Source organism: Cyprinodon tularosa, unplaced genomic scaffold (genome assembly GCF_016077235.1).
Source record: "Cyprinodon tularosa strain WSP-4 unplaced genomic scaffold, ASM1607723v1 ctg223, whole genome shotgun sequence".
NCBI classification, from domain to species: Eukaryota; Metazoa; Chordata; class Actinopteri; order Cyprinodontiformes; family Cyprinodontidae; genus Cyprinodon; species Cyprinodon tularosa.
The window spans coordinates 1,047,944-1,065,451 of NW_024038833.1; the positions used below are offsets into that span (position 1 = coordinate 1,047,944).

The following is a 17,508-nucleotide window of genomic DNA, read 5'->3' on the forward strand; positions in this document are numbered from 1 at the left end:
ATTTCATTAATGCACTTTTAGACACAAAGATAAAATACATCCCCAAACTCTTTTCCTAAAGCCATGTTCCATACTACTTGTGTAAAAACAAAGGTGTTCAACCTTAAATCGCTGTCAGGCAGAATGTGAGTTTTAATTAGTGTTAATTAGTAGTCTTGTAGAATAAATAGCTTGCAGTGGCCTCCAGGCCTGCTTGTAGATCCCAGACAGAACAACACACACAGGTGCCACTACTGGATCTAGAGAAAAAAAATGCAGGTTCTTCACGCACATCTCAAAGTAAAACCCACTATATTATTGTGCTCGGCGTGTGTTGATGTACATGCAGCTGCTGGTGTAAACATGGCAGCAATCACTGCTGAGCTCACAGCTGTATCGCAAACCCTAACACAAGGCCTGTGTAAATCACAAGCCTGCTCTGATTAAAGAGAGGCTGTATTAACACATATGGACACAGGAAGCTGACTAGAAAGCCCTTAAACAAAGAAAGCAGCTGGGCTGGGGAAAGGCTGCACAAGTTTCACAACATTTTAGCAAGCTCCTTTAATCAAGTTTGTCCGTGTGTGTTCAGTATTACTCAGCTATCCTTGTAAAAAAAAAAAAAAAATAACAACTGAAAACAGCTATCAAGTTATATGATTAGTTGGATGCCCAAATGTATCCAAAACAACAATGCCAAGATTAAGGGGACATGTTGCAGGAAAAAAAAAAAAAGAAAGCAAAACTCAACTCAGACATTTCCCAATCCATCTTTCCTTCAACTTCAAAGCAGTACTGATGTGAGATCATCCATTACTTAGATGAACTGCAAAGAGAATTCCCACCCTGGGACACATTTGCAGAGACTGTCTTCTCCAGAAGTCTAAACACTACACTTTATGTGTATGTGTGTGTCTGTCTTTGTATATGTACAGTTGTCTGTGTTATGGAAGGGGTTCACCTCCACTGGAAGGAGAGCGAATGAAAGGAAAGTTTGTTTAATACACACATACCCTTGCATGAACCTTAAAAAAAGTGGAATGTGAAGAGGTCAGACAGGTCAGTGCTATCTGTAAATCAATCTGCTGTCTCCAGATCAGCTTTCTCCTGAGAGACTTTGAGTGCCATAATTTTATGGCATTTCCCAGTTAGTTTCCTTCCGCAAAAGTTTTCTACAGATCTAAGGAGGGCTCCATATCATGAAACATATGCCAATGAGTAAAGGGACAAAGTGCCTGAGTGTACAATATAAAGTGATGCGAGTTGAACAGATGTTGGTATATAAAACAGGGATAGAAAGACCAATAATCATTCATATTCAACTGATTGAAAAGAAAGAAAAATAGACCAAAACAAGCCTTAGATGCTGTATGCTAAAAACCACACAGAGGGCATATATAGCTTTAAGTGTCCACAGAAAACCAGAATTATCACATACATAACATTCAGTGAGTCAAATTAAAACAAATTTGAGTAATTCACATTTATAATGATTTGATAGATTAAGCTCTTCTTTTTAAAAGAAACAATGTTTTTTCTCATTTCTTCCCTGCATTGATTTATTAATTTAACACGATAACTTATGTGTCTATAGGCCCATTTACACTACCCTTTGAAAACCAATCTGTGCCGAGTTCGGATTGAGCTTGAATCAGTTAACCATGCCGAGCTTGGTTCCTTACATCACCCTAGCACGGTTCCTCACCTCCCAGTGACAATCTACTGTACTATTGCTCTCAAGAGGTAAACATTTAAACCAACACGGTGGCGCCCGTAACATTCACAAAGTTCTTTTGTATTCATTTTGATATTTTTTTGTTTTTTTCGGAGAGTCGGGACAAGAAGGCAGCCTTTGGTGAATATATTTGACAGAGTCGACTTTTAGGAAGTGGATACGACGAACGATAGTCTAATCAGGGCTTACAGATGCAGGAAACAACAACAGACGTTGCAACGCAGAATCATCACTGGAAATCGTGTGGCACGGTAGGGAACCTAGTATTTTTATGAAGATCTGAAATTTGAGTGATTACTGAGGTTGACTGCTCATGCACTCTTTGTTATCTGAGAACCGAGCCGAACTGAACCGCGCTGAGCCCTACTGCTGAACTAGTACCAGTTTAGCGCGGTTTGGTTGTGTCTGGCACGGGCCAGTTCCGTTTTGTGTGCCATTTACACTAAACAGTTATCTCGGTTACCGTGCTCGGACCGATCTCGACACAGTTTCAAAAGGGTAGTGTAAATGGGGCTAAAATCTTTCCACTACAGCGAAAACTACTAAAGATGACAATAAAATGTGTGTTAAAATAAGTTTTTTGTTTACATTTTCCATTCTCACTTTGGATTGAAACTACTATCTCTCATACCAGGCCACTCTAAAATAGTTATTTTCTAATTACATTTTTAATAAACTGTATAATCTGAATTAAACTACAGTACTACAGTAGCTAAGTTAAGAAAGTATGTAGAGAAAAAAAAGTGGTACACTACCAACGATGGACTGTAAAGACTTTAAAATTTGGCTGATAAGACACAAGTCACAAAGTAGGAACTACTGCTTCCAATAAATTTGTAAAACCTATGTCTAACTCTCTTTGTAATGTGTTAACAGGCACAACCAGATTCAGCTTGACCGCAAAATATCAAAACTATTTTATTTAGATAATCACTTCAGTCGAAAACCTGACAAGCAAATCCTTTTTATTAGCAACACCTGGTTACGATTTAACCTTTTAAAAACAGAGCACTAGTTCTTTATTTTGGTTAGGTTAATGATTAAAAAAAAAAACGTTTTGTAACAATGTGAAAGGTGTGTACAAAATAAAAGCTTTAATGCACGATTCATATGTGCTGTTTGTGAGTTTTATGATATGTTTTAGAAATCTGTTTTAGATGCACAAGTGAAGTTTGTGTCTTTTCCCTTTAGCAAATTCACTCCTTTTTGGTGCTGTTTTGAACCCAGAGGTCCAACAGTGAAATTAGACCTCCCCATAACTACATCAGGTGGACTGTAACTAATGGTAACTCAACGGAAAAAACATGACGCATCAAATGGCGATAAACAGATAATTAGCTTTCCTTGAAATAACTTGAATGGAATTGCACCCCCAAGGAACTATTTATTGTTTACAAGATCCAAGCAAAAGTTGGTATTTACATGCACAGCCACTGCATCTGTTGAATTATTTTCACCCTCTATTTTTCCCAGAAGCCTCCAGTGAATCAGGAAACATACATGTGGACTCCCTGCTGTTAGCTCATTATTGTTAACGTTCATGTTTGATCAGTCATTCATGCGGTCTGACCAAACCTTAATGACCTACATACCCTCTTCAGCCTAAGGTAATACTGAGAGCTGAAAGCAGCACAGTAAATAGCTAGGTGTGTGTGTGTGAGCGTGTACATAGGTGTATACCCTGATTTATGTCTGTTTGGCCAACAGGCCTCAGACAAAAACAGTCCGCCGATGACTCAACAATGACACTCGTCTGTGACTAGAGTGTATCCAGTAACTCTGATTGCAACATGCCTGTTTAGATAATAGTTCCCATCGTGTCAAAATGTGCCTGGATTTGAATTGTAAGCTCCAGCTTTATTGCTCTGGCATACAATGATGGAATGCAGCAAGCATGTTTTAAGGCATTCAAGTGGATTCTGTTAACTATCATGTTATCAATCTCTATCTGTTCTCATTTAATGTATTGCATGAGGGGTTTGTTACTACATAAAATACCCCACAATGGGTAGCAGGGTTTAATTTGTAGCCTTGATTTGATTCTTAAAACCAAAATTTTCTCAGTCTGTATTATATAGAAAAGTTAAACTTTTGGACCAAGATTAAGTCTTTAAAAGGATTGATGAATAGCTGTTGGCTAAGTGGGCAGGGTACCTGCTGTTTGAGCTGGTGCATAAGCCTGTCCTTTTCCCTCTTCAGAGCCATCACCTCATCTTGGGCTTTCTTTCGTTTGGAAGCGGATAACTCCAGCAGGGCAATGTTAGCATCCTTCTCACTGATGGCTGCCAGCAAAGCTTGCTGCCTGACATGGTAAGAAAAAAACAAGATTACATTAGATGAGTAAGAAAATTATCACATTAACTCTTGGTAATTAACTTAAATGAAATATAGCAAAGCTGTAATTACTATGCACAAATAAAGATTTCAAAGAGAACAAAGTCCGTCATTCAAAAGCTCTTTAAAGCTAGACGAATATTCCACAGAAAAGATGCAGACATCTTTGAAGTGGTCTGCTGAGTGGTGAATTAGTTTTTCTTCACTGACTCACCGGCATGTAATAGTTCATAAGTTCTGCACACTAAAAAGGATATTACAGCTTTCGTCTGTCATTACTGGAAAAAAAAAAAAAAAAAAAACCATATATACACTATATTGCCAAAAGTATTTGCTCACCTGCCTTGACTCACATATGAGCTTAAGTGACATCCCGTTCCTAATCCATAGGGTTCAATATGACGTCGGTCCACCCTTTGCAGCTAGAACAGCTTCAACTCTTCTGGGAAGGCTGTCCACAAGGTTTAGGAGTGTGTTTATGGGAATTTTTGACCATTCTTCCAGAAGCGCATTTGTGAGGTCGCACACTGATGTTGGACGAGAAGGCCTGGCTCTCAGTCTCCGCTCTAATTCATCCCAAAGGTGTTCTATCGGGTTGAGGTCAGGACTCTGTGCAGGCCAGTCAAGTTCATCCACACCAGACTCTGTCATCCATGTCTTTATGGACCTTGCTTTGTGCACTGGTGCACAGTCATGTTGGAAGAGGAAGGGGCCAGCTCCAAACTGTTCCCACAAAGTTGGGAGCATGGAATTGTCCAAAATGTCTTGGTATGCTGAAGCATTCAGAGTTCCTTTCACTGGAACTAAGGGGCCAAGCCCAGCTCCTGAAAAACAACCCCACACCATAATCCCCCCTCCACCAAACTTTACACTTGGCACAATGCAGTCAGACAAGTACCGTTCTCCTGGCAACCGCCAAACCCAGACCCGTCCATCAGATTGCCAGATGGAGAAGCGCGATTCGTCACTCCAGAGAACGCGTCTCCACTGCTCTAGAGTCCAGTGGCGGCGTGCTTTACACCACCGCATCCGACGCTTTGCATTGCACTTGGTGATGTATGGCTTGGATGCAGCTGCTCGACCATGGAAACCCATTCCATGAAGCTCTCTGCGCACTGTTCTTGAGCTAATCTGAAGGCCACATGAAGTTTGGAGGTCTGTAGTGATTGACTCTGCAGAAAGTTGGCGACCTCTTCGCACTATGCGCGTCAGCATCCGCTGACCCCGCTCCGTCAGTTTACGTGGCCTACCACTTCGTGGCTGAGTTGCTGTCGTTCCCAAACACTTCCATTTTCTTATAATACAGCTGACAGTTGACTGTGGAATATTTAGGAGCGAGGAAATTTCACGACTGGATTTGTTGCACAGGTGGCATCCTATCACAGTTCCACGCTGGAATTCACTGAGCTCCTGAGAGCGACCCATTCTTTCACAAATGTTTGTAAAAACAGTCTGCATGCCTAGGTGCTTGAATTTATACACCTGTGGCCATGGAAGTGATTGGAACACCTGATTCCAATAATTTGGATGGGTGAGCAAATACTTTTGGCAATATAGTGTATATATGAATGACATTTCAGGTGATATATGTTGCTTCTCTATTGGCAATTTCAGGTCATTACAGTTTTTATCTGCTCTGTCTTGATCTATCCTGCATGGAAACTCTTGCATCAGCTGGAAGCTTTAGCTTTAAGCCCCACCTCTGATCGTCAGTGTTTTTGGGCTGTGGCACTATTTACCGTTACTTTGTGATATACATTCAGCAAAAAACTCCCTGTGAAATGGTAAACAATAAATACAATAAATAAATCTTTACAAAATAAATAAAATGTGAAAGCTGCTTATATTATTGTACATGGAACACATTTTTTTTATTTTTGTATAAAATCATGCACCTGGATAATTATCTGGATCACAGACCAGTCTGACCTTATAAAATAAGTTACAACTTCTCTCTGGCTGTTGTCTGCCTACACAGGGTTTTACCATGAGTGGAGTGTGACAGCGGCAATAAGAGACTCCTCAGTTCAGTCTGCTTCAAAGTTTGCCTGAAGAAGTTATTTTAGCACTTATGAGAAAGTGTTTGTTCAAGCCATTGTAAGATCTTGGATAAGGACTTTAAAACACATGGCAGTGGACTTTTGAGAATTCTGAAATTGGTTTTAGAGGGGGTATACTGGATATTTGTGACACATCATGACAAAACTAGAAACAAGTCGGCAGAGTACCAGGTTGGAAAAATTGGAAAAACGACCAACTAATGAGAAAAATGTGATTTTGGTTTTATTCTAAAATGTGCAAGTTGCAGTTGTAAAATTGGTGCTTTTAATGACAGTTTCAGAGGTTTTAAAGTGGTAAATTTTACAGAAGATCTCTAACTTATCTACATTTGCATGTCAGAGAGGGAAAATCTACAGCTCATTTAAATAGCAGCTTTTTTCGGCTCAAAAAGTTAGCTGTTCTTACTGTATGCTGGTTGGCCAATAAGCTGCTTGCTTGAAGTAAACACATAGCTTCTTAACTCTAGTATAATAGTAAAATGATTAGTAAAATAAAAGAAAGCATGGCAGACGAACTATTATGATTGCATTCTGAAGAAAGGCTTTCAGTTTCTCAAAGGGATAATTCATGTGTTTGTTCTTTAATTTGAAAACAACAATCCAAAGAACAGAAAAAACAGAAAATGTTTTAAATTCCTTTAATAGAATAATACTGAAAAATATGTATAATTTTCTTCTTGAAGATAAATTTTTCAAAGTACACAGCTTATAAATACGTGAAAAGATTGTTCGATCTGCGTTTGGTATCTCTGCAGTTCCTTCAGTGTTACCAAAGGCATCTCTTGGGTACTTTTTGTTAAATGCTCTTCTTATCAGCAATGTGAGCTTAGGAATACAGCAAAGCCTAGTTTGATTTGCCACCGTCCTTTTTGCTTTCTGTTTTCAGATGACAAATTTGATAGTGTTTTATTACATATTGCAGTAATGTTTAATAACCTAATCATATTCTAATTTTTCAACAACTTCCTTCCAGAATTATCTGTTTTGTTCTTTGGAATCCATAAAGATGTTTGTTCGCTATATCCTAATCAATCTCTAATGCATTCACTGAGCATATAATATTCAGTATCCATACTAAGATCGTTTCAAACAGAGGGAAGTTCAGATTGCAATTGGTCACACAGATTTTATTCAGGTGTATCAGAGATAAATATCACCATTACACAAGTTGATTGAAGTGCACTTATTCCGGAGCTCCTTAAAGTTAGACAGAGACTCCACAGAAAAGAAACAGACATCTTTGAAGTGGTCTGCTAAGTGGTGAATTAGTGGTACCTCACTGACTCACCGGCATGTAACGGTGTAATAGACTCTGTAGGCAAAAGAGGATATGACATCTTTCATCTGTCCTAGCTGGTTAACAGAGTGCATGTGTGTGTGTTTGTGAGTGTACATCCTGTTCCAGAGGGGAAGGACTGAATGACTCTCTACAGGTGTAGATGAAACCCACCAACAAGGTTAATTAAACACAAACAACCAGATGTACAAATATACCACAAGAAGACTGAAGAGCATGTGCAGCAAAGACTGTGTCTTTAAGGCAGATCTTTGATTACAGTCCCTGTCATCAAACAGGATATTGTAAATCCAGAGTTGCGACACACACACATTGTCTCCCCACTCTTGTAAACACACTTACAAGCAGAAATGTTCTCACAGAGCGTCAGCCACACACACCTCTATTTTCTTTAACTCAAAATTGAAAATATTAGTAAAAGATAGTTTTCAATATTTAAAAAGAACTCCAACAAATGAGGAAGAAGTATCTTTATGTGCAGCTTTGACAATTTCGAATACTATTTCTTGTCTTTTTAATCTAACCTTTCTGTAAACTTCACTGCAATAGTCTCTGAAGGTATTTTAAGTTGGATAAACAAAGCAGCTTAATTCCAGACTCTTAAATTGCATTTAACAAGCATTTAACTGGTATAGTAATGTTTGTGTAAGGTAAGTAGAAGAAGAGCGAGTCTGGACACATTTAAAGTACACTTTGGACTCTATTAGTAACCGACCTGCAATGGGGTATTTTTTTCTATGATTTAAGTTCCTGCACAAATAACCCACTTGCAAAAGTAAACATGCTAAAATCGGAATAAAGTCATGCCAGCCCAACAGTCCATGTTTTGTGTTTTTAGTACAACAAGCTCTAGGTTTTTTGATTGAAGGCCATTAACAGACCTCTGTATCTGCTTGTGCATAAAGTATATATTTACAAATGCATACATGTGGGTTCTGGCATAGACCGGAGCAACTAATCACATCATTAATCACAAAGTAAGAAAATCTTTTTGTCTCCTCAAAACTCTATTTTTTGTTGTTGTTGTTTATTTTTGTTTTGTTGTTTAGTAGGAAAACACCTATTGACATACAATGAATTTGCATCAGATTAAGTACTTCAGACTCCAGGTCTATTTTGCATAAGCTGACCAATTATTCTGTGAATACTCTTACAGTTTAAAGATCTACTGTACAGATCAAACAAAAGTCTAATGCATGCAAAATTGAATTTTATGTTTTTTGTTGTTTTTATTTACTTGAAATGTAATGTGCAAATAATTGCAAAAAGTTCTACTACTTTGTCTTAAGTCCTGTTAAATTCAATGAGCAGTTGATGCATAGAGTCATATATGGGCAAGGAATGCAGCAGATTGTGTCACAGCTCATAAACAGTCCATCAGATTTACTACCCTCACATATTTGCAAGGCCATCTTTACACCAGGCTGCTGAATCACGTCCAAACTGTATCCCAGCTTTACCTCCTGTCTCTAAGTTTAACTCCATTCAGAAACAGAGAATGCTATCGTTAACAGGTCAACATACTCCTGTAAATTCATAAAGAGTAGGAGTACTTTACTTGCCATTTCACTTCAGTAAGGACTAAAGGTAAAATTTTAAGACAGAATTTTTGAATTTAAAGGAAGGAAATAGTTAGCTAATGCATGAAAATATAAAATGAAAATATGTTTATTGTTTGTTGATTTCTCAATTAAAATTATTATTTTCCTAAAATCAAATATTTGTTCTTAATTTTCTGTTTATTTATGCCATGTTTAGTTCAAGTTAAGGGGCTGTAATAGCACTTTCTACTTTTTTTTAGGAGATCATAAAAAATATCATATAAAAGTTATAAATGATTGATTATAGATAATTCAAAAGTGTCCAAATAATTTCCAAATCAATAACATTTTCCCATTTTTATTTTCTTCCATTTTGTAATTGCAGCAATGGGGATCAACCCCCACTTCCCATTCCTTCACAATGGTTTGGCTGCTGACAATGTTTTTTTTTAAGGTTCATGAGGCTACTTCAGTAAACTACAAAAGGCAAGGCTAGAGCTTGCTGCATGGCAGGAAAATTTAGGACCTGAATTTGCATACTTTGTCCTTAAAGTATGCTGTGGTAAATAAGTAATCGGGAGGTCTTATATGTTTATTTTTAATGCGTTTTTTCAAATTTTGAGGTTCATAATAAATAGGTCCTTCAAGTTATAAATAAAGTATATTTGTTAGGTTTTCTTTCCCTGACCTGTCAGTTTAGGTGGAGGGAAATGTCTCCCCCTATACTTCAGATGTACTACACCAGATGATGGATTAAAAAATTGCTCCATTAGATATCTGAAACTTTTAAGACTGTTTAGCCTAAACGTTTTCAGAACTTTAAGGAAAAGTCATTTATTGTTCCTTTAATGCTAAGCCTTTCATTATATCTGGTCAGTATAAATTGTAAGGAGGGGTAACCTCTGTGAACCTTTGTGCTGTTTTAATAACTTGAATAAGGTCCCTCCTGTATTTCTCCATAGAGCTCCCATTCCACATTGCAGCATTGGCAGAGATTGCTTACTATATTGTGCCATTAAAGCTACAATGAGTGATTTTCAGTGACATCTAAAGGTCAGACTGCACTCCCCCCAGAGCTTTTCCAAACAATATAGAGGCCATCATGGTACAAAATGCCACAACATCCTCGTATAGAGTTTATACAGTATAGGCCCAAGAAAGGAAAAATACTCTACGTTATTTGTTCCACATCATTTTCATGTTTTTAGTGAGCTTCTTAGCATAATGCTATAAATGAATAAGTATCTGTAGTCCTTTAGTTTGATAGTGAGATTGCGTTGGTTGGAAGCATATGTGGTCCCCGTTTAATGTCCAAGTTTTCACTATGATATTGATGTTATTAGATGAGGTCGAGACAGAGGATGAGGCAAAGAGGCCGCAGTGGGCATGCAGCCAAGGCCACGTGAAGGATAAGTGTGAGCATGATGCCTGGAGCTGAGGAGGCAAGATTTGGCTCCAAAGGAGCCGGAGAGAAGTAACCAAGACATGTACCAGAAAATAATTTTTAGGTTTACCTATGTGGTCTGTGTGATACTGTATAAATAATCATAACCAAACATATTTTATTTACAGCTCTTAGAGCTACATGTAGTAAAGTTACTGCTGTAAACTTACTCAATATATGCCAGAGTCACATTGTGAGCGAAATGGTAGTCTCTACAGTCACTTGGATGTCAGCTCTGCGCTGCATTAGCATCTGCATATATCTGCATCATAAATTTGAAAACTGCTGCTATGTAATTATAAATAGCAATTCCTAAGGCAACACAGACATAAAGATTGAGACTTTCAGTTTGTAGATCATAATAAAAAACATAACTATGCATAATGTATCACATTTCTGTCAGTAAATCCCACTAAATATTACACACCAGAGCTTTAAAAAGTCCTGAGATAATAGACTGGGCTTTCTGAGCTTTCCAAAAAAAGGATCTTTATTGAGTTTCCTCTCTAAGCTTAAATGGGTTAGTTCCTTGGTCAGATCTCCATCTCCCTGATGTAAATGACTAAGAGCTTAATAGATCTTTTTAGATCTTTTTCAGATGTTTTTTTTATCTTCATTTTCTTGCTGTACAACATGCATCTTGTGTTCCTCCTAATCTTTTAATTGTTTTAGTGGTGTTTAAAACTATGTTATTGTTTGTTAGAAGGAAACACTGGTAAGAAAAGGGTAGAGATAAGTTCACAAAGAGCTTTTTTCGAATGAATATATGGATGCTCAGTTTGAAATTTCTACAGAACAGATTGTTGGTGTCCATCATTTATGAAACAGTTAACTATTGTTCTCCATGTCATAAATCATACATGTCACATTGTTGTAATTTATTTACTATTTAAGTGACATCACATGGAAATTGTTTACACTAGATCTTATTTAGGAATGTAGAAGTGAAAGAGGTTGTATACAAATGCACAGAATTTCTTAGGTGTTTTCCTCATTGCCTCACTCAAACTCACCTGAACCTAAAAAATTGCCACATTAACTGGGGGTTATTAATTAATGTAGAGATGTTGTGGGTCCAAAAGAATAAAATCTCTGAATCAAAGTGACTGCCATGCTTCAGTGTGATTTAAATTGTTTCCAGTCTCTGCAGTAACACTGAACAAAGCAGGATGGTCTCCCTGTGGGTGCTTGTAAGTGGTGCTGTGGGATTCTGCTAAGTGATTTCTTCCTTAAACAATAAAAAGGAGGCATTATTAAATAGCCCCCCCAGAAAACTGTGGTTCCCACATCCTCACCAACTGATTATGTGCTCGCTGTTGTGTCTATATGTGTGAGAGAGAGATGATTAGTAATACAAGCAGTCTTTTAATCTGAATCACACTGGTTTATTTTATCAAAGTTAATTTGAGTCGCCATTTTGCCTTCGCTGTAGAAAACACTTGTGGTGTACAATAATCTGGCAAGCAGGACTCATCTGTTTGTATGTATTTACAGTCTAACTTTAAAAGGAACAATTAATTGTATTATAATGAAAAAAAGCAACTATTAGTCTGTTTAAATTCAAAAATGGGAAGTCATAAGACACTCCTATAAAAACACAAATAAATCTTGCTGCTAGATCTCTATTGTCATAGAATCCAAGCACAAGATAAAGATGTTGGAGCTGACATAATAAAAACAACATTCACATAAACAGATGTGCACCTATATAAATCACATATGGCTCACATTTCTTTTTTTTTAGTACTGCAAGAGTCCATGGAAAAGCTCTCTATAACTTTGCTGGCTGAGCTGACATCTTATTTATAAGGGATGAAGTTCTCAGCTCAACTACAAAATGTGATACCAATTGAAACTTCATGGTCCTGGGGACGAATTGAGACATTCAGATCTACAGAGTTGGGAGATTCATGGCTAAAAGACGTGAAGTGATAAGATTGTTGAGGTCATGATGGTGACATAAGATGGAAAAGAAATATTTAATGAAACAAGCAGAAAAAGCAAAAAGTGATAAAACTCCCGATGGTAAAAGGAAAAAAAAAAAAAAAAGCACCAAAGATATCATTTAGCAAAGCAGGTGTTAAATGAGTGTTAAAAGGCAGATTTATAACTAAAACTAGGTCAAATTGGGATTTGCTAATATTAATTTAGACATGCCTGTATATAAAATGAAAAACTGCATAAAACACAAAGTGGTCTGTACAGAGAGGTAAGATCATAACACACCAAAAAAAATAATACATTGCAACAGACGGCATGATATAAAGAAAAGACTATGTGTTTGATGAGGCTGACCTACCTGTGCTGCCTGAAAAAGAAAAAAGGGAAGGTTGAGGGCAGAAGGAAGTAAAGAACATGGCAAAGGTAAAGATTTAAGAGTCCCTGTCTACCCTAAATCAGCTCAGCGCACTCCATGTTGTTATTCCTGGGCGTCACGGTTGAGGGATATGTGTTTATAATTTGTGTTATGACTTACTTGAAATTATGAGTGCAGAGAGTCAGTGGGACAGAACCAGATGCGTCTACTTGATCCCCAAGGGAACCATCAATAACTACTGCCCCTAAGTGTGTGTGTGGGTGTGTGTGTGTATGTGTGGGGGGGTTGGGGTGATGTAGGACAACCTGGGCTTTCGTGTCCATACGTCAACGTGAGTTCATTTTGTTGGCAAAAAGCACAAGAAGACGCTACTGATATCCATTCCCACAACATCCATTATAAGTTCTTTACTTTCAGATTTAGCCCTTCCAGCACTCAATCTCCAGCTCTGTAGAAGCATTCCTCTGGCATTTTATGGCTGTTCCTTGATTGTGAGTATTTGAAGGTACAGCACAAGACTGGGCCCCATATATTGGATGCCTGCAGTGAGAGCAAGCAGAGGACATGAGAGTCGAGCATGGTTGAGTGACACTATTATTTATGTTCTTGGAACAGATTGTTATTTACAACTAAGGAGGTAGGGAAAAAGTCTATTTTCAACATAAAACACATGCTCAGGCTTCATCTTGAAAGCCAACTCCAGATCCAGTTGGGGAGGTAAACCTGTATATTAAATCTAAAAGGCTGGGTAAATTTATGTTTAAGACATCTAACAACTTTATGAATGTTTTGTATACTGAATATGCAACTAACCTGCATCCACTTGCATCACTTTGGCCTAACCATTGTATGATCTTAACTTAGAAGATTGACCATAGGCAAATCGATCGCAAACAAACCAATGTTTTTGTTCCTCGAGAGGTTGTTTAGCACTACATCACCATTCTATGTGAAAAGACTCTATGCCACAAGCTTACCTTTGCCTAGCTTCCTGAGAGAAACCCATAACAGCAGATGGTTGTCCCAGAACTCAACCAAGCTATGTGTGTTTTCACTTCACTGATTAAATATACAGCCCACTTACTTTGCTCACCCTCTCTTTCAACCGTATGCTCCGGCTGCTGGGTGCTGGTAGTGGGCGTCTTATTGGAAAAGTATGTATCAGCTTTACAGCAACAAGACGAAATATACGAGAGGACAAAAATCAACAAATCTGCCAAAATTAGCCAAATGTTTAGAGTTGAAGCACGGACTAGTAGAGATGGTTGACTGGCCCCAGAGATGAGCCAGAACAGACGGACACTACTGCATTCCAGCCATAAGGAGGGAGAGATAAACGGGCTCAGCCATAAGAAGAAGAGTGAGGGAGGCCAGCTGTTTGTGTTCATGTGAAAACATTTTTTTAAACTAAGAGTAAAGATATATACTTGGTCTAAAAGGGACAGGGTTCACATTTATCAAAAATTATTGTTGTTACTTAAAGGTGCATAGACATATTATATGCCTATACAAAAAAAGACCAAAAAGCATTTGATCATGATGATATAAAGTATAAAAAGCAAGAATCTGTCCTGAAAGTGTTTAGAGAGTCCTTTTTGAGCCTAAATAGAATTACAACAGTGGGCACAATGAGCAGACATGCAGCCATGGTGGCAAATAAAGACAGTGCTGCAGAAAGCCAGATGACGACCACTGAATATAATAAGATTCCCATTCCTAATGCAAACAGGGACCCAGCTATCTACCCCCCCTCCCTACTTACAATATGGTTTGTACTTAGACTGTAGTAACTGAGAATAGTATTGCTATCATTACTCTCAATATTAATAAGAAACTGTACTCTCACATTCATGAAATTAGCAGGGAAATCTTAACACCTCAGCAGCTTTAGCTTTGGCTTTAAATAAACACCAATATTCATTATTCTGAGTGTTGTTTTAGCCTTATCCCTCTTGGAAACATACATTTATTTTGTTTTTTTCACATTGGACCTTGGACTTCTCTTCATTGTTTCCACAATTCACTAACACTAGGCCATTATGTCACTCCTGCTTTCACAAATCAGACTCCAACTTGAGTCTTTTGTCACACTCGAAAAAAGTGTTATTTTCTTATTTTGTATGGAGTCTGGAATTTGGTTTAAGGTGCACTTGTGGCTAGCCTTTTGTAATCCATCTTCAAAAAGAGTTACCCCTTTTCTCTCCCTAATGCATCAGTAGTGGTAGTGACTCAGCAAAGTAACCAGGTGAAAGGGAGCGAGCAGTGCCACACACCAATGTACCCCCCAAAAAATTATATCCAAATCACTCTCAAGAAATGACTGATGGAGCCTATCGAGGCAGCTGTTGTAGAGGAAACTCCAAAATTCTTGTTGCACATTGGGCAATTATGAGGGTATTAATGGGAAATAGACAAGTTTGCTTCATTCAGCCCTGTTCAACCACTGTAACTTAGAAGTGTCAGCCAAATATAAACATGTTAGAATCCTAGTGCCAGAAGCTTTTTTAGCGATATTGCCTTGTAGGATTCACAGGCCTGCTTTGTTCTCACATTAGGGCAGAAATTCAACAGCTACTTCATTTTCTACTTAAAAACATGTCACAAACATAAACACTGCAGGTTGTCGAGTTAAAGGAAAACACCTTATAGGTCGTAAAAATCTTACATTTATTTCAACAGATGAAGACAGCAACTGGATGAAACTTCATGATACTAATATCCTTTGACAATTACAATCATTATGTTTTATTCAAGGCAGAGCATGGGCCAAAAGATCTTTTGTTGTCTTCCTAACTTAATTCTGCAGGCCTTTTACCATCAATCAGGTAATGGTCCATTAAGGCATAACTTAATTTCTTATGTGGAAGCTTGAATACTTCTACTTTGAGGATTCATTATGTGCCTACTAAAATGACATCAGGTTGATTGAATTATTTATTTATTAGAATATGATCAGCCTCCTGTTATTAAAAACCCACAGAAGAAGGGTTTGAATAAGGTGAGAGATGAAGAAAATCGAGACAGAGAAATGCAACTTTTCCTGGCCAAATGAACCCTCCAGCATTTTTTTGTTTGCTAACAAATGTTACAACAAAAAAAAAAAAAATTATATTTTTGTTGTGGATGCCGGATTCTTCTGAGTATCCACAAAATCCATGTTGAATATAACGCTTCAATTGTTTGCTAGGTCTGGTCCATTAACATGGACACACTTGACGTCACATCCACCAAACAGCACAGGAACATCCGTCATGAAATAAGTTAAGGAAAAAAGGCTTATAGATGCATCTGTGCTTAACTACTGAGGTGTCAGTCTGTTCATCAAACAATGTTTTAGTCATAACGGATCAAATAAAAAAGAAAACCTTACGTAATTTTCTTTAAAATTACGTAAGGTTTTCGTATCATAATTGATGACAATCAGTTAACAGGACTAAAAATCAATGTGTTGTAGGCATTTAGTAGCAGTAGCTTTTTCTCTTCCCTTTTAAGAAGCATTTAGATAACTCTTTAAACATTTTGTCTGAGTATTAACAGTACAGTGATATATATCTATCTGTATTTTATTTCTTTTTAAGGCTACAGATAATTTGATACAAACACAAATTGGTTGTGTATGGTTCTAATCTTTATGTTAAGCTAAATATGTTATAAAGATGCAGATGACCAGGATTTCATCTTATTTTCAGCATGATAGCTCATTATGCTGAAAAAAAAAAATTATAAAAATAATAATAAAAATACAATTATCCAGTCTCTTTCAAAGCAGTTCAATAAAACAAACTGAAACTGGGTTATGAGTGGTAATGCGACATCACAGTGCCTTTGATTGTATCCTTTTCCTCATTCATTTGCAGAGGTTTGTGTCTGGGCATACCTTTTCCTGCATTAATTAGGTTTCAAATTTACAAAGAGGAAAATATGTTTCTTATGAGATTAGTACAATTCTGTACTCAGAGCCTCACTGCTCAGCTCTAAATAGTAAGGTAAGCTCTGAACACAAAGAGAGAGCACTTCAGTAGCACAGAAGGCTTGTCCAGTCTTTTTAGAGGAGAGATTTGTCTTCTGGCTTTATTTCATGTAGCTGAGTTATGGTGTCACCTCGAGGCAAAAGAAACAACACAGAGGGCTGTACTGTACCACACACATATGGCTCCCCTGCGTCATAGTCATACACAAGTAGAAACACAACCAGACACAGCAGCTGGCTTTTTTAAAGCTCTCAGTGACAGTAGTGAAGGTCACAGCGGGAAACAAAGCTCCAAACACGCGCGCGCGCACACACACACACACACACACACACACCCACCCACACACACACACACACACACACACACACACTCACACAAAAACACATACCTGCAGGAAGGAAAGACATACTTAACAGTGTGTATTAAAAAACTATTTCAATAAGAAACAACTCACATTTCACAGAAAACCACAAATATGTGAGCTGATTTTGTTTTACTCTAGAGGATTACCTTTATTGAATGTGCAGCATAATTTATTTTTCAAAGTCCTTACAAAATAACCAGAAGGGTGGGAGGTAGTGTTGTTGCTGCAAACTAATGTTAACATATGGTCTTCAATTCTGACAAAGCTGTTTTGGTCTTTGTATTTTTTTTAACCTGAAACCACCGCAAACTGATGTTAGAACAACTTTATATGAGTTTACCTGCTGAATGATTGTTGGACTATATTCCCTCTATGAACAGACATAAGAAGCCATACCATGGTTGAAAATAAACTAACACTTTTAACCCATATCAGACATGAATATTCCTAATTTATGACATTGTGT

At 37.5% G+C, this 17,508-nt stretch overlaps 1 protein-coding gene across 1 annotated transcript in view; it reads right to left on the reverse strand.

Annotated features, from left to right (window-relative positions):
• LOC119784299 (ERC protein 2-like) overlaps positions 1–17,508 on the reverse strand; it is a 226,543-nt gene that overhangs the window by 65,138 nt on the left and 143,897 nt on the right. The window contains exon 18 of the mRNA XM_038286276.1: positions 3,869–4,016. Coding sequence (XP_038142204.1) covers positions 3,869–4,016 — 148 coding nt within the window. The remainder of the gene's footprint in view (positions 1–3,868; positions 4,017–17,508) is intronic.